General features: G+C 48.1%; 1 protein-coding gene and 1 pseudogene across 1 annotated transcript; both read right to left on the minus strand.

Annotated features, from left to right (window-relative positions):
• Positions 1 to 1,449: 1,449 nt before the first annotated feature.
• Positions 1,450 to 8,887, minus strand: LOC135392990 (uncharacterized; annotated as a pseudogene).
• Positions 8,888 to 18,566: 9,679 nt separating this feature from the next.
• Positions 18,567 to 22,926, minus strand: LOC135392991 (uncharacterized). The gene is made up of 2 exons (XM_064623602.1): positions 22,442 to 22,926; positions 18,567 to 19,270 (listed from the first exon to the last, which is right to left on the minus strand). Exons 1-2 carry the CDS (start codon positions 22,739 to 22,741, stop codon positions 19,007 to 19,009), a joined length of 564 nt encoding a protein of 187 aa, XP_064479672.1. The 5' UTR covers positions 22,742 to 22,926; the 3' UTR covers positions 18,567 to 19,006.
• Between the last annotated feature and the right edge of the window lie 3,389 nt (positions 22,927 to 26,315).

The raw sequence follows: 26,315 nt of genomic DNA on the forward strand, positions 1-26,315 counted from the left end.
AGCTTAAGGTGGTGGTCGCATTCGTGCCCACCCTAGCCTACCAGGGAGCATTCAGTCGGGACCCGTATCGATTTCTGAACTGCGACATTGAGTCGGCGACGCTAACCGTGAACGGGACGCAGCGAATAGACACGTTCGACTTCAACAATAACCTGAACCACCGAAGCTACTTCAACCTTGGAGCAGCTGTGTGAGAAGCACGTCTCCTACGAATACGATGTATTCTACGAATACGATCATATTCCTCGGCTACTGCATCTGCAGGAAAGGTTACCGTTTCTACGACCCTCAAGAGAAGCGTTTAATTGTGAATCGGGACGTCACGTTTGTCGAACAGAAGAGAGGATCATATTTATTACAAGAGTCTCTCGTTCAACACCACGACACGATGAAGTTCAACACATCGTTTTGTGGGGCACAAGCCCTAACGAGAACCAGACAGACCGGGAAGAAATTCACGAGCACGAAGTGGCTCTCAGACACGGGCCAACCGCTGAAGAGAGCAACACTAGTGACGATGAGGACGACAACGGAAACGAACAAGAGATTCGTGAGCCACCCATACCTCGAAGGTCAACGCGGATCTCTCGCCCTCCTCAACGTCTCTAGGTGGACCCAGCCAAACCAAGTTACTGTGATATGGCAGAAGTGGAAGTGAAGGAGCCACACAGCTACAACGAAGCTACAAGCTCACCCCAAAAGTTGGAATGGACCAAGGCTATGGAGGACGAACTTCAATCACATCGTGAAATGGAAACATGGAGTCTTTTACCGAGGAAACCAGGAATGAAAGTTGTAAAGTCGAAGTGGGTGTATCGGATCAAACGAGGGTCTACCGGAAAAATTGACAAGTTCAAGGCAAGGGTCGTAGCGGTCGGCTGTTCTCAGGTCTATGGACTCGACTACTACGAAACTTTTTCGCCATTTGTAAAACTCACGAGCCTTCGCACACTACTTGCTTTAGAGAATGAAGAAGGCATGGCCATGAGACAGCTGGATGTCAAAACTGCGTATCTGCATGGAATTCTCGAGGAAGAAGTATATATTGAGCAACCACCAGGAAGCCCAAACACCACGTCCCACGTTTGTAAGCTGAAAAAGGCAAGATATGGGCTAAAACAAGCCGGCCGGACCTGGTACAGAATGCTAGATAAAATCCTGAGAGAGCAAGGCTATAGACGGCTAGAAGCAGACAACTGCGTGTACATCTTGAAGAACAAATGTACCAAGGTTATTTTGGGAGTCTATGTTGACGATATTCTGCTTCTAGCGGCAACCAAACAGGCCCTGGAAAGTGCAATGAAAAACTAAAGGACCTAGGCGAACCAAAGTACATCCTGGGAATTGAGATCCCAGGCAAAAATCTAGAGTGGGACCAGAATGGGACCTGTCCGATAAACCACTCTGGAAATGGTCCCATGGGCAAAAAGAAGGTTGCTGCTGTTGAACAATAGCATTCAATAAAACTTTATTTACTGTTCATAGTATAACGCTGTGTAGATCTGGTGAATGACTAAACTGAGAGGTGACGCTTGACACACTTGCGCGCATCTTGTATTTTTTCCGACAGTATGATTCCTCTCTTCTCGTTGCACGTAGAGACGTCAATCTTATTCTCTCTTCCCCAGTGTATGACTGCATCTGCGAATACATATACAGGAAGTTTTAGCAAAATGTGTTACCAAACTATAAAACAGCACAGGGTTCACCAAAGTGAAGTTCCCGTAACTGAGTTAAAAATAAATAAAGCATTTGGGCATAATATAGACACATTAAAAGGCCTATTATGTGCTGAAATTTCATATGGAAGCCCATCATTCCTTCTACTGTGCCTGGGGGTTTGCGACCACCCTTTTCCAGCCACGTGTTACTTGTCAACCCTCTGTTAATTTCTATCCTTTACCCTCTCTCTTTTCGTATGTTCACGTGTGCCATCCGAGTGTATACATATATTTGTAACTCCAATGCTGTTGTTTTTGTACCTGACGAAATGCTGTCCACTGCATGAGAGCTCGTAACCATTAAAGGAAAGATTCAGTGTTTTATAATTTTTTTGTTATACCCAAAACGCATTGACGCAGGATCCACATCGCACACAATTGTGATTAGGCAGTGATTGCTATCGCTCTCAGGTGCGGACAAACCGAACCTCGGCGACAGAGATCAACAAACGCAGACACTTGTCCCCCGTTCGTGAACATGATTACACACTTCAAGGAAGGTTTGCGCAGGCGCAGTGGCTTCCTTTCACCCTCGCCTTCTTGCTACTCGCGCTGCTGGTTCCGGGTTAGTAAGATGGCGGCGATGAGAGCAGTCCGCACGAAGAAAACAACATCGACAAGCGCCGAAACAGATGAAATCGCATTTGTATTAATGTGAATTTATTTCAAGTAGACATCCTGGACCAATGTTTTCTTAATTAAGCTCAATTTAAGGCTTAATTTGAAACTTCGGGGGTATTGTCCAAAGCTTCCACCAGACGACTGCAAATGAAAACCAAGATCACGAACGCGAAGTGCGGACGGTACGGTGTGCCCAGTGGGATTGCACCGACGAGGATTGCGGACCGATCCAGACTGTGTGCGTCAGTGTGTTTTGGGTATTACTTGGTCTAATGAATGCAAAGTGTGCTTGTAAAGTTGGCTTCCTGCAATGCACACAAATATCAGGTGAAGCTTACTTCGTAGGCAATACAACCGCAAAAATATTCAAAAAAATTAATAAATTTTCAAATATTGCTATTTGATTTCGAATTGAATTGAATACAATACTTTCATTCAATATTTGAAATTTCAGATATTCACACATGCCTAGATGATGAAATCAGTAAGATTAGCCTGAGAAAAAGAAATTGGGAGTTATCATACCAATGACAAGTCCGACTTTCATTGGCGTCAGCTCCTTCCTGATACGTGCCTCTAGATCCCGACGGGCTTTTGGCGCAGTCTTCCCACTGTAGGTTCGCACTGCAAGGCCGGTGTCACCCCATATGGCCTTTGCCGTATCCTTCATCACAAGCGTTGGTCTATTGTTTCTGAATATTTTAGAAGCTTGTTCTTCCGCGAGGCCAAAACCATTCGGGCCATGAAACTGAAGGAGAAGGTAATATCAGGCGTACGCCAAATTGATACTGTCATCCACTAACCCTGCCGTCATCAAGCTTGGACAAGGTTTTGCATTGGTCAGTCTGTTGTCAAATGTACCTGCATGTAAATAAAGGAATATTTTCAATTTTGCATGTAGTAGAGTTAGTGAACTTTTTACCATTCGCCAAAATATACAAAAAAAATACACGCCAAATATTTTTCATACATTCAGCATGTTGCAAAAAAATCCCCAATTGCGCTCTGACACATGGTGGCATTTACCCGAAAATAGGTCAATGCACTTGTAAGTAGACGCCTACCACTCTGAAATCGGGAAGCAAGTGCAAAATGATGTGAGGACAAAAAAGGTTGCTAGCTTGTGCCTGCATTTTGTGACGCTTATTGTCTGATGTCACAGATGTAATGTTGTGCGCCATCGTGCGCGAGCATGTGCACTTAAGGAACAAGAAACACAGTATCGGGGTGATCACAACAAGGTACTAGAGTACTCGTGGCACAAACTTGGCCATGCGAAAGCACGACAATCACTTTGTTACCTTGCGCGAGAAACGTGCGCGGCTAAAGGGCAGTGCAAAGCACACGTGACAAAGGGAACAGGAGACACTGTGCCTCAGAGACTACACGGGAGTGCACTACGTGGGTGCCACAGGTAATACTTGCTTCAAAATAACATATTTTACTGACTTTATTTTTGGTGCTCCCCTTCCTATGTGGACGTTCTTTTTTAGGGCAAACCGCAGCGTTGTATGTGGACAAATATCAATATTTCAGGCCCCACAAGACAGTGACCCAATTGTAAGTTGACCTCTCACATTTGCGGGATTCCTACCCAAGAGCAGGCAGGCAGAAACCGCTCCCGAGGTGTCCTCACCTGTTTGGCGACGGAGGGTAGCACAGCACACGCAACAATTTTAACCGTTCCAAAGCAGAAAAACTAGCTGGTGCTCCCATAAGACTCCCTCACTACCCTGTTGTATGTTCTTGTTATAGCCTTCCCGCACACCAGCAGAGCGGCTGTCATACAGACATAATAACTAAGCACGGCTACTTGCGGTACGATTGTGAGGGATCATATACAGAACGTGTAGTGTGTTCGCGTCATGTGATTTTCGTTCAGGGCCGATTATGCTTCAGCAAGAGCTATGAGATTAATATGAAGCTGTAAAAAGGTCACCCTATGTTCTGACAGCATGGCGCACTCTTCTTCGAGCTCCTGCAGCCACCTGACATCCCTAAAATCAGCCTTTCACTGTGTTCAAACCAGGTGGATGTCTCAGAGTGACAACAGTAGCAGACAACAAAGCAGCAGCAGCAGCTTCGAATTCTCAAAACTCTATTTACCCCTCCATCACCGCAGAGCCTATTTTCTTTTTTTCAATTCCTTGCCAATTTGCGAGATGCACAATGAGTGGGTTGTAACCTGGATTTTCCCAATTTCACTTGAGAAAAATATCAGGTGCACTCAGATATAACTTTAAAAAATCAGGTCCTAAATATTTCTGATTAAATTTATTACATGTCCTTACCAGGAGGCTCAGCGGCTATGGCAGCAGTCACAGTTTGACTGGCACGGCAGAAATCCCTTGGCTGATCTCGATCTTCCATGGAAGACCTCCCTGAAGAAAGTTTTTTTTTCGACTTGAATGCAGCGAAGAAGGTATACAGAACAGTTATGAACACGCAGAAAATGACAATGGGAGAACGTATTCTTGGAATAGCTGGGATGCGATGCGCACTATCTAATTTGTCAAGAGGGATGTATATGCAAAATAAAAGCCTATTTAAGCCCATTTGCTGTCCTTACACTTGGCAGTTATTCAAGTACACTTCAGCAAAACCCATACCTGAGTGCACCATATTTTCATGCTGTGGTTGTTGCATGCAGGACCCACTGGAAACAGCTTCGACAGCGCAGGGCTCACTGAAAATAGCTGAAATAGACTATTTAGCAAGTGCTCGGAGGCTGTGATTCAGTGTCTCACATTCCTCACGCATGCTGTCTGAAAGCAGAACATCCTCATCTTGGTCTCCTCTCTCGAAGTCAGAACCACTGTAACTTCCCGTGACCTCCCCAATGACCCTGTGGAACGTACAATAAATACGAATAGTACACAGCACAGCTTAACTTGACAGCGTTTTACCATTTCCCTGACCAGTGCCTGGGGCGAGCAATGAGCTTATTGTATCAAGCATGGTTCGCACTAGGATAAACAAAGTATTGGTGAAGCATGCCCTCAAAATATCTGCCAAATTCTATGATCCAAAACAAGCTCCCCTTTCAGTTAGCTTTGAATCAAGCCCCGATTCCAGAAGCCTCACACGTTCCATGCAGTGTTGCATGATCTACAGATTTGTATAGAGATCTACAGATTCCGGGCAAAATCTACAGATCTACAGATTGTTTTTGAAATCTACAGGTTTTTGACTTCGTGATGAAACAAGGCTGAGAATGGAATACACAAGATACACGAACATATACAAACGTCGTTACCATTCTCAGGCTCGTTTCATGGATTCCATGCACCAGCCAGCCTGCGTTTATTTTATGCTGTTGTATCTTCGGACAATCGTTAAAAAAGTTGTGACGAGAAGCCCGATTCATCATGTTCCGCTCTGGGGCGAAAAAACAAAAACAGAAACAATGAAATTTTAATTTCATGTTTGCTTCGTGGTGTGTCGGTATATGACTGTCAGGGTATAATCTATGATGTTTGTATCACTCGTAGCACTGAGGCTGTTTGCACTAAATTACACGATGTAGTTACTAATCATCATGGTTAGATCGCTTATGTATTGATTTGTCTGATGATGATACTTGATCTTTTTCTTATTCGTGATGTCTCCACTAGAAGCAAATAAATCTCACGCAGTCGCCGGCGTTTCGACAACGGCCGTAGCACCGACAATCAGGTGGTGGAGTGATTTGCCTGACTGTTTGTTGCTCGCTTCTTTCTAGGCAGTACAGCTGGCAACCCGGGAGAGTCAATCTATCCTGCACATCTCCCCAATACCTTTTGCCAGCACATATTTCCGTTGTTTCGATGCGAAGAGCGAAACACAAAATGTCAGACGACAAAACGCACAAGATTGTGGCCTAAAGACGATGGTAAATAAGCAAATTGGATGTTTTACTGCAGTCCACAGATTTTTACGGAAATCACCATACTTTTTAATAAGTGATCTCCACACTTTTCCTCCGACGGGTGTGGCAACACTGGTTCCATGAGGTCAGCACACTTGTGGCGCTCTATTCGGGGATCAGCCTTCAGCCTGTCTGCCTCTTTTTCTGCCAGTTTCATCTGTGATGATAGCCACGATACTGTCGTCACTTCCACTCTCCATATCTGAGAATGGTGATGATTGTCTCTTTGCTTTCTTTTTTGGATGCTGCAGTATGTTAAGACTGATGGACACATGCTTAACGACCAGGATGCCTACCAGAGATCGTGGCCTGACTGACGAGCGGCCCTCATCTTCACCATCTCTCTTGCCACTAACCTGTAAAAACAGCTTATTCGCTTTTATTCTTCAAGTCAAGACGGCTATCTGCTTGTTCTAAACTGACATACTTGAGGACAATATTTCTGTGGAAAGGTGCTCCGACAGGTGTTTAAACCAAAGATATCGAACTCCCCACCCCAAAAGATTAGACAAAATGGCGTAAATGGAGGCTAGCTGGTGGATAAATTCCACGATAGGCAAGCCGTTTGTTTACGTGTCCTGCCCATCGCTGAGGCTGTGTTTTTTACGTGTCTTGCCCATCGCTCAGGCTTGCCTATCATGGAATTTACCCAAAAGAATAGGTTCACTTCGGGTTCAACCTGTTCATATTTTATTCTAGTGTGGCTTCAGTTCAGCATACCTCTGACAGTGGTCTTAGAAGTGACACGTTGGCGCAAGATTGCTATATTATTTGAAGGACCTGGTGATTTACAAACGGTTGTTTAACGCATGGACGCGGAAGTGTCACATCACGATGGACAGTGTATCAGACGTTGAATAAAACGCAAAACATTTGCAGTAACTTGACGAAAACAGATCCTGACCCAGTTGCTGGCACAGCTACAGCTGCTAGCACAGGGTTCCTCAAGTCAAAATGAACCGCAGGCCACTTTGCCCATTTCTGAGGAGCATGAAGGCCAACTACCAGCTCCCCCTGCACACCACCCGCCGTGTAAAGAAGCAATCCGAACATGTGTAACGTCAGTTATAGCCCGGCACCCTGTCACAAACATTCACCAAGTCGAGCGGCTGCACGTTAGGTACGACAGGACTGTTTTTTTTCTCTCTCTGTTTGTTTGTCCAGGGCTGTGCAGAGGGGCAGCGAGGGTCTCTCGAAATGCAATTTTGCTCTCTCCCAGATGCACTGCAGAACATTTCTGCGGGTGCAGTTCATCTCTCAAAAAAGCGGTATTTCATGGTCAGTAAAAGTCACATCTGCCAGACGAGCAACGTTAGGGCTGAACACGATGTGGGACAGGGGACGGCACAACCACAGCGTTCACTAGCAACAAGCTTAATGGCGACGCAAAAAAAAAAAGCCCAGCCAGGAGGGCCAGCACCCACTCTCAGGGCAAAGGGGGCAAGCAGTGAAACTCACACTCTCGTCTACACAGCGTTCAAGCAAATGGCAATTTCCCGTACCCCTTCCAGACAGTTTTGAGGAAATCCCCCCTCTGCAGACGTTCGTCCTGATTTTACATTGTAGTACGTGTGAGCCTACATCACTGTGCAATGTAATAACACATGGTAATGTTAAAACTTACATGTACTACTCACACTTTGGAGCTCTTTCCCTTGTCAGCACCAAGAAAACGAGATAGGATCTGTTCGTAGACCTCCGATTTCGCCGCGTCACGTGCATTTTTTCTTTTTCTTCTTTTGCGCCTGCGTTGACCAAAATGTCAAGTGACATATTGCACAGCAAAAAGGGGAGGCAAGCAGCTGACGACGCAACAGACAGCCACAGTAGCGTCTGAAGCAATCAAAGGCAAATAGCTCGTTTCTTTCCAGAGAATTCGAGCCCCAGCGTTCGCGCGTGGTTTCTTTCTCTTTTTTTCGCAATACTCGTCTCGTGAGCAGTGATGTAGTGTTAACTTATTTCACAAACACTAATGTTTACGGCAATATGCGACTTCGATACCCAATGGTGTCGAGTTCCGAACACAATTTCAATCCTGCTGCACGAACTCGTCAAACCAGCCCGCGATTCCCATGCCCGGACATGTACCTCGTGCAGAAATATACACCAGTACTAAAACGAAAGCAGAAATATCTGACGCTAGAAATGTAATATGAAGACAAAAGAAAAAAAAAAACTTGCAGTCTTGTGATGGAGCATTGGTTGCAGACACGTCTTAACATGCGTCCTCCACCTCCGAAGCAGCTACTTTCGGAATTCTGATGCGTTTCCGCTGCTGCATTTCTTGAAGCTCAGCCTCAGTTTTTGAAATGTGCTGAAGTCGGCACATGACAAGGTTACACGACAGAGGTACATACCTGCAACCGCATACTAGCACTGAATATGTACGGGAGAGGTCTGGGTTCTGTGGGTCTTCCGAGAAAGCACTGTAGACCTTGTTAGCATCGAAGCCACCATTTTTCGTGAAAACCGCGATGTTTTTCACAGGTATTACGTAGCTCTTGTCATCAAATTGCCTGAGGAAACGTACCAACGCGAACATAACGCGAGGGAGGCGATACGTACTTCGATGAACGAAGTACACGACACGTTGAAATTGAATCTGAATCACAACAGACGCGACGACCCGACACATCCACAACGCACATACACAAAGTGATGATGATGATGACGACGACGATGCCCATGATGATTCGGACAATCGCACGGCGTACCACCTTCTTATTACGTGCCCACTGGTGCACACACAAGCTTGGACGCAGCAATCCATGTAAAAGTATGAGGTGGCATAATAATTGACCATCACAGTTTTACAAACATTTTCGTTGCGTATGAGTTCCCGTATAAATCTCCAAGTAACTGAAAAGATGATAGCTGGATAGCCGCGCAGGCGAAGCGGCATCGCCACAAGTAGTTTTGTTTTGTAGCGGACAGCTGATGGCTTTGTCCTACCTCGCTTTACTTTTGCAATAATAACGGACTTCGATCGTTATTGTAAAGGGGCACGTTATTTTATTCCCCCCATTCCACCAAGCACTGGGGTAGAGTATCGCCTGTTGCGATGAAACTCCCCACTCTCCAAGGCCGAAAATAAAGTTGTTGTTGTTGTTGCAATAATAATTAATGTCGCAGGAGTGGACGTTATGGCGATGACGCGCACTATAACTACGCCTATGGTGGTGGTGGTGATGTTGAAAGGGCTTGCCGTTGTCGGCCTCACGTATGTGGGCAACGTCACGACTGACGCCCTGGGGAAATGTGCGTCCTGGGCCGACTTCTAGGGGAACTGTGCCGACATATGTCTGAAATCGTCTGAGGAAAACCCAGGAAAAACCCCAGACAGCACAGCCGGCACCGGGATTCGAACCCGGGTACCTCCCAGTCTCGACGTGGCATGGCTAGCACGCTAACCAGTGAGCCACGGGAGCTGGTGGCCTACTTGGCCTACGCCTAACTTGGCCAATAGCAACCGATATCGCCTTGTTCAACGGCCAATGTGGAACGTCGCAGCTGCATAGTTATACAGCCGCCACTCTGATCGAACGAAGAAAGCTTTTCTCGAAATGTCTATGCACAGAAAGCAGTCTCGTAAACGCTATCTTGAACCCGGTTCTGAAACACAGATGCCAAGGTCGACAAGGCACAGTCTACTGTATGCCGAACAACCAGCTCCAGCCTCACAATCGGTGCCATACGGCTCCCACGATGTTGCTCCCGATCCCGATAACAGCGACGATGAAGAAGTCAGCGAAAGGCTGTCGCCGGGACGAGGAACTCCTGAAGAACAACAACGAGAGACTCCGCAAGGCAGCCATCCTTTTGCTGCTCACTTTAGCATTCCACTGCACCACGAAGAGAGATCAACTTCAGTAGGAGATGCGCTGGTGCTAATTATGGACTTTGTTATAAGTAAGGGTACGTGGTTTTCGGCATTTTCCGAAAAATGCCGGAAAACACCCCCCGAATGATTTTTTTCAGATTCGGAATATTCCGAAAAAATACGAATTTCTCGTATCCTGACAGCTGCCATTCCTGGAACCGCAAAGGGAAATCCCCTTGGAATCTCCCTTTGCCGACAATTTCTCGAGCGTGGCATTATCTTCGGACTCTACCCTTGCTTCGTTGTGCGTAAGCGCTTATAGGAGGATGACCTCAGCTCTGTTGATGAATCTCGTATGGATGATATAAAGCGCGAGTTTTTCGAATATGCTGCATACCCTGCCCCTCAGGTGGATATATCTCCTATTCAGTTTTGGACGACCCGTTCCAGCACATGGCCTTTGTTATCGCAGTGCGCCTTAAGCATACTTACTGGCTATTCTTGTTTCTAACGCTAATGTTGAGCGCGCGTTCTCTAAACTGCGTGTTATTAATCGCAAGGAGCAAGTCGCTACGACAGATGCGAGCATGATGGTGTACGCTTGCATCTATTACAACAAGAGGTAGTCTCATTGTTTGCTGGTTTAGCACAGGCAATAAAAGACATTGTTAATGAAACCATGAATCAATTCACTTCTTTTCGGTTCGTTGTTACTTCGCCCGCAAAATAGGCTCTCCTTCATGGGAAATAAATAGATTCCCGTATTCGGGCATTTATTTTTTGGGCGGAATATAGATGCCGAAAAAATCCGATTTATAGTCCCCAATATAAATGCCGATAAACACCCCCCGAATTGGGTTGAAAATAAATACCGAAAACCACAAACCCTACTTATAAGGCATAAATTAACTTGGTCAGCATGTGACGATCTCCTCAAATTAGCAAACCAGGTGATCGGAAAGGATACCCTTCGCGAGTCGTCACACCTATTTAAAAAGTTCTCTGGGGCGTCGCCAGACGACATGGCATTTTACTTTTATTGTGACAGCTGTGAGAAACTTCTGTGCACGACGAGCGGGAAGCTGAAAGAAAGGCGCAGCATTTCAGCGGTGTGTTCAAGTTGTGGCACACAGTACTTCGGAAGGAACCTTTTGACGGCAGGACATTTTTTTGTGAGCCTCCCATTAAAGCAACAAATAGAGTCCTTCCTTGCTGACAGGGCTCTGTCAGACCAGCTGGTGCAGTCACTGGACAGGCTTGAGGACAAGGACCGTGAAGGCAGTAGAGGCGAACCCATATGTAACATCACATATGGGGCTTTCCAAAAGGAGCAGCGAGCAGAGCTGAACTGTGCCAAGTACGATCTAACTCTCACTGTCAACACAGATGGCAGCACCACATTCAAGAGCTCCGCTTATTCGATATGGCCTGTTCAAGTTCTTCTAAATGAACTTCCACCATACTACAGATTGACAAGCCCATCAGTGCCACTTTTATGGTATGACAACGGACATCCAAACATAATCCTCCTGCTCGACGTGTTTGCAAAGCAGATGCAGCAGCTAGCACAAAGTGGAGTGGACTGGACCTGCCGTAGAAACAGAATCAACTCTAAGGTAGGTACAGGTACATACGAACTAAAAATGCCTACATGCCTCACCTACTGTTTACGCATACATTTCAGGTGTACTGTATAACATGTGTCGCCGATACACCTGCACGTGCTGGGATGTTGAACATGGTTCAATACAATGGGTACTACTCATGTCCATGGTGTTTCCATCCTGGAATATGTATTGAAGGTGAAAGGCTACCTATTCATAAGGCATCCTAGGCATATGATTGCACGTGGCTAGATAGGTACTTGTGCTACAGGTATTCAAACATGACAGCATGAGCAACATGCTTCCGTCGTCATTTAAGTGCGTAATATCAGGCTTGTGTGCATCAGCTTCTTTTTTGCACGTGCTTGTGATATCATACCAGACTTCCAACTGTGGTTTCTTTCTTTGTCACTTATTGTATTTTTGTTAAAAAGGTTACCTACGTCGGTTTTTCTTTTTGTTCATTCTTGGGACAGGGTGTTCAAACTTGACACACAAATGGCATTAGAGGAAGCTAAATTATCCTTGAAAAATTTTGCAAGCATGTAAAACAAACATGAAAATCAAGATTTCAACCAGTTTTCGTTATTTCAGGATATGTCAAGTTCCCAGTGACAGAAGGACCATCTCCTAACAGGACAGAACGAGCCATGATCGAGGACATGAGGGAAGCTGCTGCTACTGGCCAAATAGTTCGCGGCGTTAAAGGGCCATCTGCGCTTCTAACTGTTCCTGGCATCAGCATCATCAAAAGTTTCGTGCCCGACTATATGCATGCGTGTTTGCTGGGAACAGTTAGGCAGATCACGGACCTGTGGTTCAGTGATGTTGGTGCTGATTATTATATTAGTGCTCCAACGAAACGTGAGCTGGTCGATGAGAGACTTCAAAGCTTAAAGCCTCCATAACTTAAAAACCCGAGACTAGAGGACAAAAAAACGACGAACACAGACAAGGTCTCAAAAGCTTCCATCCTGCTTCACACTATGTCCGAAGTCGGTAAAGCAAAGATGATTCTGGAAAGCGGGGGAACTACAGTCGTGGTTGCTGTACTTCAGCCTTCCATGTGTTTACGGCATTTTGCCCAGCACCTACCATGCCCATTTTGTATTACTGGTGGCAGGCATCTATCTGCTGATGAAAAGGAGAGTAACAGAAGATGATGTGGCTCTCAGCAACGAGAAGCTGACAAGGTTCGTTGTAATGTTGGAATACCTTTACCACAAACGTGAAATGAAGTCGAATGTCCATGTACTCCATCTACCCAACAGTGTGAGGCTACATGGCCCCCTGTGGGCCATCTCCTGCTTTGCTTTTGAAACGAATATGGGACATCTTCTAAACCTGGTGTCATCGTCGAACAGTGTGCCATTGGAGATATTTTCCCGTATTTTAATGTGTAACAGCTTCTACCAGTTGAGAAGTTTGGCGTCGGACAACGTGCAGGCCTTGTGCAGTCATGAAAAGCCAAGCCTCGGCGGCACAATTGAGCCACATGGTAAAGCAAAGCCTGTTTCCCAGCCAATTCGAGATTGTGTCAAGGTCTTACTCCGTGGTCAAGGCACAGTTTGGAAAACCACAGAGGATTGAGGAGTATGACCGTGTCTCTATTGGTGGCTACATTCTGCACAGTGTTCAGTATAGCCGTCCATCCAAAAGAGATTCAACTTCTTTGCAGCTTGGAGAGGAATACCTCAGAGCGGAAAATGTCTTGGTGCTTTCTTCTGGTGGTACAAAATCTATCCATATTTTATCGCACGTGTATGACACAGGGACAGTATGCTCTGTAGGTCATATAACAAGGACCACACAACGTTCCTCAAAAGTTATCCGTGAACTTTCTCTAAGTATGAATCCTTGTATGTACTTGACCAATGGGGAAGATAAATATTTTGTGCGGCTCTACAACAGGTATGAGTGGACCTGAGATATAGTGTGTAACATCAAGAGCCTTCCATCAGTGGACATTTGTGGCAGTGCACATTGTTGCACATTTTTCCCCATGTGATGGTCACGATTTCCTGTATCTGAATGACACAAGGCTATCTATTTTCTTTCATCCATTAATAAGATGTGCTTGTTACTGACACTGTTGCTCCCTTTCTCATCACATTTATTTTGGAGATATTCCTGCTGGTCTCTTAAAGCAACCACTTTATATTGTATTGAATCATCATCAAATTAAAGGGGCCGTAAACAGGCCACCAAACATTTCTGAAATAATGATACCCCATGAAAGAACACCGCTCATAATACCCAAATATATATTTCGTTCGGCTCGTGCCAGCTCATTGACCCGTATAACTGCTTTCAAAGATGAGTAACCAGCGAGCCTCTCTCCACAACGCATACGTCACATGGCTACGTAGCGTTTTGCCGTCCAATCGGGGGGCCGAGCTGCGCACATGACGTTTCAGATTACCAGCCAATAAACATACTTCGTTATCAGCTGTGAGTCGGAGCGCTCAGTTTGTTTGTGTGAAACGACGTTTTGCGTTCCGTGGTTCCGAAATTCAACGTCATGACATGTTCAACATCTCCGGCTGGCGCAAACGTCAACAGCTGGGCTGCTATCACATGACGCTATTCGAACCCGGGTTCCTCCCAGTCACGACCTGACATGGCCAGCACGCTATCCACTCTACCACGCGAGCTGGTGACGCGATGCCGCGTGGCTCAAACCAAAGCACTGCAGCCCAGTTGTCGGAACCATTCGAAGATGACGAAGATGTTCCATAGCGCACCTACCTAAGATTCCGGAACTGTAGTCCCAGATATTCATTCGCGCTCGTAGTGTGCTGCGTGCTACTGCCCAGAAAACGTAGTGCGCGTATGATACCTAAATTAAACGCATTTCTTTCTCAGTTTGAGGCTCTAACTGTTTAGACTTTAAATAGAAGAGGATTCACGTTCATCTAGTCCAATTCCGCATTTGAAATAAAATCGTACGTGGAACACTCAATCGTAATTGGTGGGGAAAGCGCTACGTCAAAATGACGTAAAGTTAGAGCGTGGGGCGGAGCTAAAATGCGAAAGAATGCAGTGAATATTTCATCCGTATGCAAGAGCCTTTTGTTTTTCAGCGTTAGTAATTGCAAGGAGTTTTCACGGCCTAAGTTCCAATAATATAACACAAAGAAATGTGCACCTTTTGTATCTGTTTACGGCCCCTTTAATGATTTCAGGCATCAAACACCACAAGATAATAGGAGGTACGAATGGACTACTTATACCATTACTATAACCGTTAAGTATCATGCAACTAAACTGTTAAAAAAAATTCAGCTAAACCATTGCATGCAAGTTATAACCGCTGCACCATCTTCAAATTGTCCCGTAAAGGTGGCTTCAGGTAGTGCTTACGTGTGCGGGGTGAAGTCTGCTTTAGAAATAACGAGCGTGAGCATATACACTCGCGCTCGTTATTTCTAAAGCAGGCTGATATTTTGAATATATTCAAAATATTATGAAAAAGGCTGATCAGTTGAGGAAGGCTGCGTCCCATTCCAGGTCAAATCTATATAATTACAGTTGACTAGAAGCGTCATGATATGATGAGAGTCGATCGAGTTCTCACTGAACTCCCTGTTTCAAGCTGTTCTTACAGCTCTTTTCTGTTCCTCCTCCATCATATCATCAAATGATGAAAATAAAATCTATAGATTCAATGATGTCCTCAAGAATCGCTAAATTTCACAATACCTCATCTTCCCAGACCCACAATTCCGCAAATTTTCGTGGAACGCCAAGAGGAAGGGCCCGAATAGTAAAGAATAAGTGTTTAAAATATGCTGACCATTATGTGGCAGCATAAATCGTGCCGCGGTGGTGGTGTTTGGGTGTACTGCTTTGCTCTGGCAGGCAACGGAGGGAGGATATGCGTCTTGGGCCAACTTCCAAGGTAACTGCCAACATCGGCCTTACGTCCGAGGCAACCGAAGAAATGTGTGTTGGCACAAGCGGCAGGGGATTCGAACACACACGCATATCTGGAGCAAAATGGGATTACACTCGAAACCACTGAACCAACTGAAGTAACATAATTTTTAAAATTATATACATTCTCAGCATTGTCATCAAATGTAAATTAAAATTTGAAACAGGAACCGTCATATTATTAAAATTTCTTGGAATCAAAAGGATCGAAATGAAGGTGCTTGGTAAACCATGGTAAACTACGGTGAACTAGAATATGTATACCAGTGCACTGTAGGCAAACTTAGGAGTCAACGAGCCATTTGTCGTACCACGACCTACATTATGGTAGAACAGGCGACAGTTCGCGCCACCAATCCCTTTGCACTGTCGCTGTTTGATTGTTCAAGATTCATGTGACGACAGCCGACGGCATCATAGAATGATCCACGCTGCCACAAACTGTGACGGTGATGGTAGTGGAATTCAAGGTAGCTACAGCCATCATCTTAACTCAGCCTATGACGTACCTCAAACTATGTGGTGTGATATTACGCAGTCAGCTGTGTAGTTTGTAGGCCATGGCAGCCTGCATTGCCCCACTAAATCTGTTTCGATAATGAGATGAAGCAGGTGGAGCCAACTTGCGGAGTGGCAACGCCAACCAGAAGAACACCCGAAGAGGTGCCGACATCGTGATATTCGTGTGGAAGTTCGGCAATTAAGAGTGTCGGCGAACTCGTGTGGCAACGTGACGACATTCGCTGTGGGCCCCAAAGAACATTCCATTTGTGTTTCTGTTGGGAGCCACGGACATATTAGTGGCCTGTTGGGCTGCCCCTGGTGCCTCACATGGAGAAAATATTTGGGACGGTAAGAAAGATTGCCTCGAATCTATCTGTCTTTTTTTTCTTTTGTTGTTGTTGTTCACATACATTTGTATTGCAGAAAGACGATTCGATATTTATACTGAGATATCAGTGGATAGACTTCGGGGGTGTTAGCATGGAAATGGAACTCACACTGAGGCTACAAACACAGATGAATGGACTAAAATGGTCATCGTTTCACAGCAACTTGCTATTTTGAAACCCTATGGGCTGCTGTATAGTTGAATACATGGATAATTTACGCCCTGGAATTCAAGGAGTTACATGGCAGTTCCTGGAGCAACTGGCTTGATTCATCCACCCGCATTGAAAGACCTACATCTGTAGGTGAGGAACGGATTACCCCGCTGCACAGTGTGACTCCATTGTGCTTGCATCTGCACTCAATGTGCAATGCGGAGCATATAGGACCACAAACTGATATTCCAACACCCATATTCCTTCTTTCCCGTGAATGTTCGTCTTCTGCAAGTGAACTTGGTTTTGTTGCTAATGCCCTGTTACCGGTTCACATATATACCATGCCACCCATGGACACATGAAGACAGGGCCAGCCTTAGCATCTTTTTTTAATTATGTGTTAGTACCACAAAGCAACTGTGGTTATGAGTGGCACACAGATGTGGACACATGGAGAGAGGACAGCAGGAAGGAGTGGGGGACGGGGGCTAGTATGCGTCCTGGGCAGACTGAAGAGGGAACTCAATGGGAAAGTATTCGGCAAACCAAGGGAAAACGTCAGGCAGCGCAGCCGGTGGTAGGATTAGAACCCACAACCTCCCAGTCTTCAGCACGACCTTGGCTACCAACAACAAGCGGCCATGCAGCTGCTCGACCCTTGCATCTCCAGGGCCTGATTTCACACCATGGTGCGTTGCCTCCGCAGTCAGTAGCAAAGCAGTGTCGTAAGTCATAACAAAAAAGAAAAAAAGGTGAAACTGCAATGGATGTAACGTAAACTTGAAACGACGACTTGAAAGAGAGACTTGAACTAGGATTGGTTCGCCTTTGGTGCCGCCTGTCTCACGGCCCTTACTTAACGAGTTAGAACATCACAATCGCATACAACTGCAGCAACGTGACACAATGAAAACCGCACGCAAGAAGAAAGGTAAGGTTATAGGTACCTCGGAAACAAGGAATATCAAGCCGTTTCTGGCTGACTTTCCCTGGCAAAATACATAGAAATACATAGAAAATTTCCCCCACTCCCGGACGCAATTAAAAAGAGAAGCCTTTGGAGCCACCATTCGCAGAATACTACAATTGTTTTTTGTATGCATTTGGTATATATTTATTGCGTTATTGTTATATGTAGCTTTGTTCTGTGTTTTCTTGTCCGTTATCGCTGAAGCTGAACTTCCATTTCTATGCAAGGTGGTGAAGAGCATGTTCGTTTGGAATAAACATGACGACAATGCAAGAGAACGAAGACTAACACGGCGACGTTCTACAGGCACCTTTCGGGATCTCAGCAGCCACGACCAGGAGGTGAGCTCCATTGGGAATGTGTTGCCATTATCAAGCATAGCCGTGCGCACATACACAACATTTTCACGTAACTAATATTTCTCGAAGCCAATCAAAGCATGTGAACAAGCAGCAGAAAGGCTTCAGGAAAGTAATTATGATGTTTCCTCAACTGCCTGTTCGTTGTTCGTACAACGACCAGTTTAGCGATTACATTCACATCCGCAAGACGGACCAAACCTGTAGACAACACTTATAGCATATACCTTGAGTATTACCTGGCTCTCTGTACACATCAGTGCATTTATCCTTTATACAAATATGGGCAAAACACGAAGCTGAGTTTCAATCACCTGCCATAATCATGCATATAGAGCAGCCTACCAATAGAATAATGGTTGGCAACCATGCTGTTAAGCAAGAGAGAGACATTTCCCCAGCATCAAGAAGGAGACAATAGTTACGTTTAAATGCATTCTATGTTTAACTCTTATGTTGTGGGATATCCTTCCCTAAACCCCACCGGGCTTTCCCTGCCGTTCCGTCTTACAGCCTCCCGAGAACACGGACACAACCAAGAAATGCAGCAATCCAACTTTTATTCCTTACATACTTATCAGCAGTTCAGCTCCAGTCTGCGGCGTACACACCTCTGTCTTTTTCCTGCGCTCGCTTCTTTTTAAGCAGTTCCGGGGAGAGGGGGTCACGGCTCTCGCCCTTCCCTGCTGTACAGATACGTCGCCCCCTTGTGGCGTCCACATCTTCCCCTCCCAAAAAAAAGTTAGATGTCCGGGAAGTCGGGGAGGTCCAAAATCCGTTCATCTTGCGGGCGGACCCGAACTGGTGTCCAGGTGAGAAGATGGGGTTGGTAGCGCCCCACCAGGGCCAATGCGGCTTCCAAGTCTTGAAGTCCAAGCATGGGAGTTGCTGCGGATGCTTGCTGCTGCGCACGGGTGAGGTGGAGAGTCCCCGCCCGATGAGCTTCCGGGCTGACTTGTGGCACCCCACAAAGAGGACAGAGGCGACGCCTCTCTTCCGGGCTATAGATGGCCGGCGGCTCAGTAGGGTGTCTGTCCTGGAGGGTGAGTCCTTGGAAGGGCTCGGGGACCTGGGCAACTGGGTCCCCTCGAAGAGGTCGGGCCTGGTCGCGTCAGCGTCTGCGGGATACGAAGGAGACACTGGTGTCCCCTCGGAGAACCGTCCAGGTCGCAACGTGACAGGTAGGGCGGTTGCAAGGAGTCGCACCATAAGAGGGCGGACGGGCGTCGTGGCCCTGGGCTCGGCTTCGTTGGTCTCGTGGAGTGCGGGACCTCGCTCGGGGCCTGCATCAGAAAAACGAAAAACGTCACCTCGGTCGCTTACGTGGGCGAAGGTTATAGCGGGTAATCCCGGGAACCCCGCCCTGGGTAGTAGTCTCTTGGGGGGATGGTTGACCGGCCCTAGGGGGACCGGCCCTAGGGGGAGAGCGGGCTTGCGATGCTCGATCGTGGTCCTCCTCCCGCCTGCCGTTGTCCGATATGCGCTGGCTGAAGGTCTTGAGGTCTTGTACGTGGACGGGGCCCGTTTCCTCGTTGTCGCTGCAACGCTCGAGCCTGTAAGTGACCGGAGTTAGCTGTGCGCTTAGGGTGCTTACAATCTGTCCCCACGAGAGCTCCTCCTCCGTGACAGTCTGGTTAACCGCGGCCACAAGCTCCTGCGGAATAACGACGTCCTCAAGGGGCAACGGTGCTCGAGATAACGCGTCTGCCGCCTTATTTGAGGTTCCCTTCAGGTATTCCAAGGAGAAGTCATATCGCTGCAACGTTAAACTCCAACGTGCGAGCCGTCCGGCTGGGTTTTTCAACCGCTTTAACCAGGACAGTGCCTGATGGTCAGTTTGAATAGTGAATTTCGCACCATCCAAATACATGTCGAACTTATGTAGTGCGAACATGATTGCTAGGCACTCCTTCTCCGTCACGCTGTAATTGCGTTCGGGAGGCGTCAGCGTACGGCTTGCAAATGCCACGGGCTGGAGTTCACCGTGATGCTCTTGTAACAAGACTGCACCAAGGCCGTAATCGCTCGCATCTGTTTGGAGTACAAATGGGCGATTTAGGTCTGGGAGATACAAGCGGGTAGTTTCCGCAATCGCTTTAGCGAGAGAGATAAACGCCTGTTCCTGCGCTGGACCCCACGACCATCGTGCTCCCTTCCGCAAAAGCCAAGTTAGCGGTTGCGTTAGGTCTGCGCATCGCGGTATAAACTGTCTATAAAAGCCAATCATACCGAGGAAGCGCTGCAAGCTTTTCACATCCGTCGGGTGGGGGTACTCAAGGATAGCCTTCAGCTTGTCCTCGTTCGGCCTGACCGTGCCGGACTCCACCTTGAACCCGAGGAGATCGATGCTGTTGGTAGCCAACTGCATCTTCCGGGGATTGACAGTCAATCCTGCAGCTTGCATGCGTTCGAACACCACTTTCAAATGAGAAAGGTGTTCCTGGAATGGACGTGAAAAAATTACTACGTCATCCATGTACGCCATAGCGAAATTGTATTTCGCATCGCCGAGCACCTCGTCCATCACTCGCTGAAAACTAGCGGGAGAATTAGACAGCCCAAAAGGGCAGTCGGACAAATTCAAATAATCCCCTGTGACAGGTAAATGCTGTTTTCTCAACATCATCCAGTGCTATCGGAATCTGCAGGAATCCTCTACTGCAGTTCAATGTTGTAAACACGTGGGCGGATCCCAACGAATACATGATCGAGTCTATCGAGGGAAAAGGGTATGAATCTCTTACCGTCACCTCGTTCAGTCGGCGGTAATCCACGCACAACCTTGCCGTTCCATACTTTTTCGGCGCAAGAACCACCGGAAAAGCCCAAGGGCTGCGAGAAGGTCTCACAGCACCGGTCTCGATCATTTCATCCAGCGCAGCATCGAGGAGCTTGCTCTTATGCACACTCAAAGGCCGAGGATTACATCGCCAGGGCCTTGCGTCACCGGTTTCTATCCGGTGCTCCAATGCATGGGTTAGACGTGGTCTCTCTGTGAACATACAGGAGAATGCCGCAATGCGTCGCTGGTCTGGGCTTCCTGGAAATCGTTTCAGGACGTCCTCCAAAACAGCGGGTACGACCGTCGCTGTTAGGTGTTCTGCTCCGGAAAATAGCTCAACGGACGTAGATTGTCCAGCTCCGGGATCCTAGGTCTCCTCATCAGTCCGGTTCTGCTCCGTTTCCGGCGTCGTCCACTCCATGAAGGGGTAGAAGGTAGTACCGCTTGCATGCTGGTAGCCTCCGCGACGTAAGTCCAGGACGAGTCCCATCCGGATAATGAAGTCGCGTACCTGGATTATTAGTCCTGCCAATCCGGGCAGGTAGATGAAGCGTTGTCTGACACGTTGTCCGTCGACGGTCAAAGTGAGACGTACTGCTCCTCCGGCTGGTACCACTGCACCTGATGCGAGCCGTAGGCAGGTCCTGGTCGTCCGTACGGAAATGTTCCGCTCCCGGCACCAATCGTGGATGGTGTCACCTATCAGGGATACAGCCGCTCCAGTGTCCACCAAAGCCGCAACGTCCTTACTCAGAACGCGCGCCACGATAAACGGTCCGATGTTGCATATGTCATCTTGCGCTCGACATGAGAGCTGGATCGAGGCCACTACGTTATCAGACAAGATAGCCATGGTTAGAATTCGCTTGCTTCTTATCGACATTTTCAGCAGCCGACGACAGAACTGAGTCATTCCCAATTACCGCCGCCGGAGTCTCGGGTTTCCCTGCGGGGGTTGTCTGGGGGTAGTAGTGGTCTGCCGCGGGCAGTTACGACGAAAATGACCGCGTTCACCGCAACCGTAACAACGGGGTTGTGTTCCTGCGTTATTACTTGCTCTAGAGTCGCGCCTGTCCTGCCGTGGTGCATGACGTGCATCACCGACTTCGCGCTCGCGCGGCTCTGCTCGTGCCGACCTCGCTCGGTTCCTTTGCTCATATGCAAAGGGATCCAAAGAACGGTAAACTGGCCCGGCGGACGAACCGCCGTGTGTTCCAACAGTCCCACGGGGGTTTAGTTCCGCGTCTAACGACTGTCTCGGCCCGTTCCATGCGCAGCTAGGCCCCAGCGTTTGTTCCGGCCTAGGCGGTGGGCGGTACTGCAATTCCGCCAACAAATCTGCTTGGATGAGACGGGCTTCTTTAGCGAGGTCATCGAGCGAAGAAAAGCTTCGCCCCCGCAAATAAGGCTTAAAACGAGGGTGACATTGGCGAATAGCGCGGGCCACCTTGTCGCTTTCCGTCGCGAGCGGTTCAGCTCTGCGGTACAGCTCTTGGATTGCCCGGGTATATTCCAACAGGCTCTCCTCCGCGTGCTGCGTTCGAGCCATGAGTTCCTCGCGCATACGCATTGCATAATCCGGGGGCAAAAATTCCTCCCGAAACAGGCGCTGAAATTCGGTCATAGACGGAAATGCGGGTTGAGACCGGCGCCACACAGCAGCTGAGCTTACCAATGCAGCGGGTAGTATCCGGCGCAGGACGGCTTCGTCGGTTGCTCCCACGGCTGTCTGGTAAGCCTCCAGGGCCGCGAGAAAATCTTCGACGGACTTGGCGTCGCTGTAGCCCGAAAATGTCGGTATCGTCAGGTTCAGGCGTAGCGGGGGTTCCGAGGCCGGCTGGGCGGCGGACGTGCTGCTGGGGAGCTGCTGCGACAATAAAGCGCAGAGAGCTGTCATCTGCCGAAGCAGGTCCTCCGCTACTGGCGGGTCGTCCTCGCAGACGGGCTCGAGAGGGGGCCTCTTGGGCGGCATGGCCAGCAAACGCACACTCCCGAACTACAAATAAACAGCAAAAGCGACAGCGAGCGAAGGGCACGGGCGACAAATGCTACTAACAACACTACAAATACTTTTCTGTCAGTGCCCTCGGGAGTGCGGCAAGACGGGTCGGGCCCCACGTGTGGGCGCCAATTCGTGGGCTATCCTTCCCTAAACCCCACCGGGGTTTCCCTGCCGTTCCGTCTTACAGCTTCCCGAGAACACGGACACAACCAAGAAATGCAGCAATCCAACTTTTATTCCTTACATGCTTATCAGCAGTTCAGCTCCAGTCTGCGGCGTACACACCTCTGTCTTTTTCCCGCGCTCGCTTCTTTTTAAGCAGTTCCGGGGAGAGGGGGTCACGGCTCTCGCCCTTGCCTGCTGTACAGATACGTCGCCCCCTTGTGGCGTCCACAATGTATATACAGGGTGTTTGTTTTGATTTTTACGGAATTTTTATAAAAACCGGCCCCGTCATTTTTAAAAGGCCAAAGCCAAGGGCCAAAAGCCAAAAAAGCCATTCCACGTTTAAAAAATCCTGAAACATGCACGTACGTGAATATATCCACCCCCGAATTTTCATATGCAAATGAGCTGAAACTGAACAAGCGCGCCTGAGAAGCGCATCACCTTTGTCAACAGAGGCTTATCTGGGCACCTACTCCAATCATCTCGATCGCACCAAACTCACGTGGCCCTCTGACGTGAAATGAGGGCTGTACCAACTGTGTTCCGGGTCACTGTGGTTCCGGCTAATTTGCATATCAAAATTCAGGGGTGGATATCTTCACACACATTCCCAGCTTTCGTGGACAGCGACGCCTTGCGCCCTCTCGCGGCCATTGAGTGAAACTTGCCACCAAGACAATAGAAAAGTGCTGTAGCAGCTGTTCTATCCAAGGTATCGTAATATTCCCGAGGATACACGTTCTGACACCTATTCTAACCTTATACAAACGAAAAATATCATTATACATGAAATACCTTTGGTTCCCCAGACATCCCGCTTTTCGGACCGTGAATACATGGGAGGTATGGGTATTTTCACGCAGGAGACGATTTCATCGCTTCATATCTCTGGTAATGTAGGACGCACCGTAATATTACCGTGGATATGCATTGTAGGGTACCACTAGATTCAACATTTGGAAGGAGTGCCAGAGTCACTCAATCGTCTGCGGTTCCCTTGTGCGGCAAACTTGGCCCAGATGCCAAATTTAGGAAACAGTCAAAGTGGCTTCTCCGCGTTGCAGCGGTGTGTAGAAGGGAAGTTACCTTTACGCATCCGTTGAACTTTTTGCTGCATATTTAGATTTAGTAACTGCTTTTGACTTCAGTTCTTGAGTTAGATACACTTTTGAGAGCATGATTGGTACATTATGCGCCCGCGGGTGGAACACGAATTTTGAAGTGTAATCTCTTGTCATATTAATTACTAAGATGTCGCTGTTCGATGAATTCGTTTGTGTTAACGTATTTGAGCAAATTTTAGCAGTAGACTTTTTGTTTATCGACAATTGCCATTCGGTTTTAAGAACATCTGACAACACAACAGTGCGTGTTCACGTAATTATAGTGGAAACACTGATGATAACTTCTGTGGGAAAAACACCGTCCCGGCCTTGGCCGGCCGACAGTCACACCCTCGGGGCTTCCTCGAGTCAGTCGCCCTCCGGAAGAACTACACAAAAACTATTAAGCAGCAAAGAAGGTTTATTGGTAACCTCACCATTGTGCCCGCGGTCAGCTCCTCCTCATCGTCGCACAGCAACCTCACCGGAACCGTTCCGGCCGCGTGGCTCCCGAGGGGATTCCCCCCACCTCAATTAGAGTGTCGGAATTCACAGCAGGTTGTATCAAAGCCGCCACGGGTTATCTCGAGCAACATAAGTTATCAGTATTAGATTAGTCGCTCGCTATCGGAGGGGGACCACACACGTGCCAAAGTGAGGGCGCTGGAGTGGCGCGATTGCCACGTTAAAAGGAGGAGCGAAGAAAGCAAGGGACATTTCACACGTCGGAATAAATGCGAATGAAAAGGCTGATTCTGTCGCTGCTGCTGCCCACACTGAACCACCAAACAAGCCAGCGCCGCATGATCCTGACATCAACAAAATGCGATTTTCAAGGCACATTCAGAAGGTCCGGCTTGCTGCCATCCCAGCAGCGGCAATCTTCCAGCAACCTTTGCCGACAAGAGACCTGAAGAGGAGACAGGCGGTTCTGCTTCACCGACTAAGAACAAAGTCCGTGCTAACACCAGCACTCCTGCACAAGATGGGTTTTGCTCCCTCTCCACACTGCGACTCCTGTTCCGTTCACGGGGACCTCGAGCACGTCATGATGCATTGCCCCGACCACAAGACCGCCAGAGAAGCGATGCTGCACAAGTACAAAGCCCTGAACCTTCCCAGAGACACATTTGAAGACGTCGTGTATCCCCAAGGATCAGCACTTTGCCGTAGAGCTGCCCGGGACGAGCTGCTAGCCTTCGCAGCCAGTGTGGAACTATCTTGATGCATCCCCCCCCTACTATATTGCTTTTTTTTTTACTTTCCCACCTCCTCCCCTCCCCTTTCCATAACAGTGAAACTTGCCGCCTTATGAGTGCAGGCAGACTTCATTCTGTTCTTCCCCTTTTTCTACGACTCCCCCCCCCCCCCCAAGGGACATTCCCGGGAGGAGCTGGGTCACGGAAGGCAGCCGAGCCAGCCTGCGGTGTGCATCGGATGGTAAAATAAACCATTGCTTTGTTCCTTACGATGTTGTCTGTACTTCCTCCGGGAGGGTGAACGGGTCGGGGAAGACCCCAAGAGTCGGACTACCGTCCTTTGAGGGACAGAAGGTAGATAAGTTTCCCACAAAATGGCGCCGAACATGAGACCCGAGCCTGTTCACCTGGAGGATGTACGTTTGTTTTGGAAATGTTGTGGCATGGCGCCCGAGGATAAGTCGTTGCACTTTGTTCTTTTCGGTTCCGCTCTTCGTGACCAGCTCTCTGCTGCCCGGGTTAGTCGATCGTAGGCCGCTACGCAGCTGCGACTTACGGAGGAAGACTAAGGTCCTTGCAGATCCGCGGTCCTGCTCCCGAAAGACGCCTGGGCTAGTCGCAGTAGCACCTGTAGGACTTGCGCGACAGTCCGATGAACTGGAACTATCGATTGCGTCTCATCCACGACTCCGCACAGGTTAGCGTCCGCAGTGCACGCGCTACCGCTACCTGACGCCGCGTCAGCTGCGCTGGCGGCACGCTCGGAGAGGCCGTTCGCGGGCATCTGCTGCAGCCGAGGTACAGGTCATTCCATGACTCCCAGCACGGTTCATGAACGAATTTCTCCCGCCGGATTACGAACGCCGTTTCCGAAAGGAGCTGCATAAGCGTACTCAGCTTTGCGACGAGGGCCGTGTAGAATTTGTTCGGGCTTCACTTCGGCCGTTCAGTAGGGTTGTTTCCTCTGCGACTGAAGCGCGGAAAGTCGCATCGGCTATTCGTCAGTGCCACTCACGCGTTCGCCCAATTTTCGAGCCCGTCACTTCACCAGCCGGGAAGGATGGCGTAAGAGGT

This window comes from Ornithodoros turicata, chromosome 4 (genome assembly GCF_037126465.1).
Source record: "Ornithodoros turicata isolate Travis chromosome 4, ASM3712646v1, whole genome shotgun sequence".
Lineage (NCBI taxonomy): Eukaryota > Metazoa > Arthropoda > Arachnida > Ixodida > Argasidae > Ornithodoros > Ornithodoros turicata.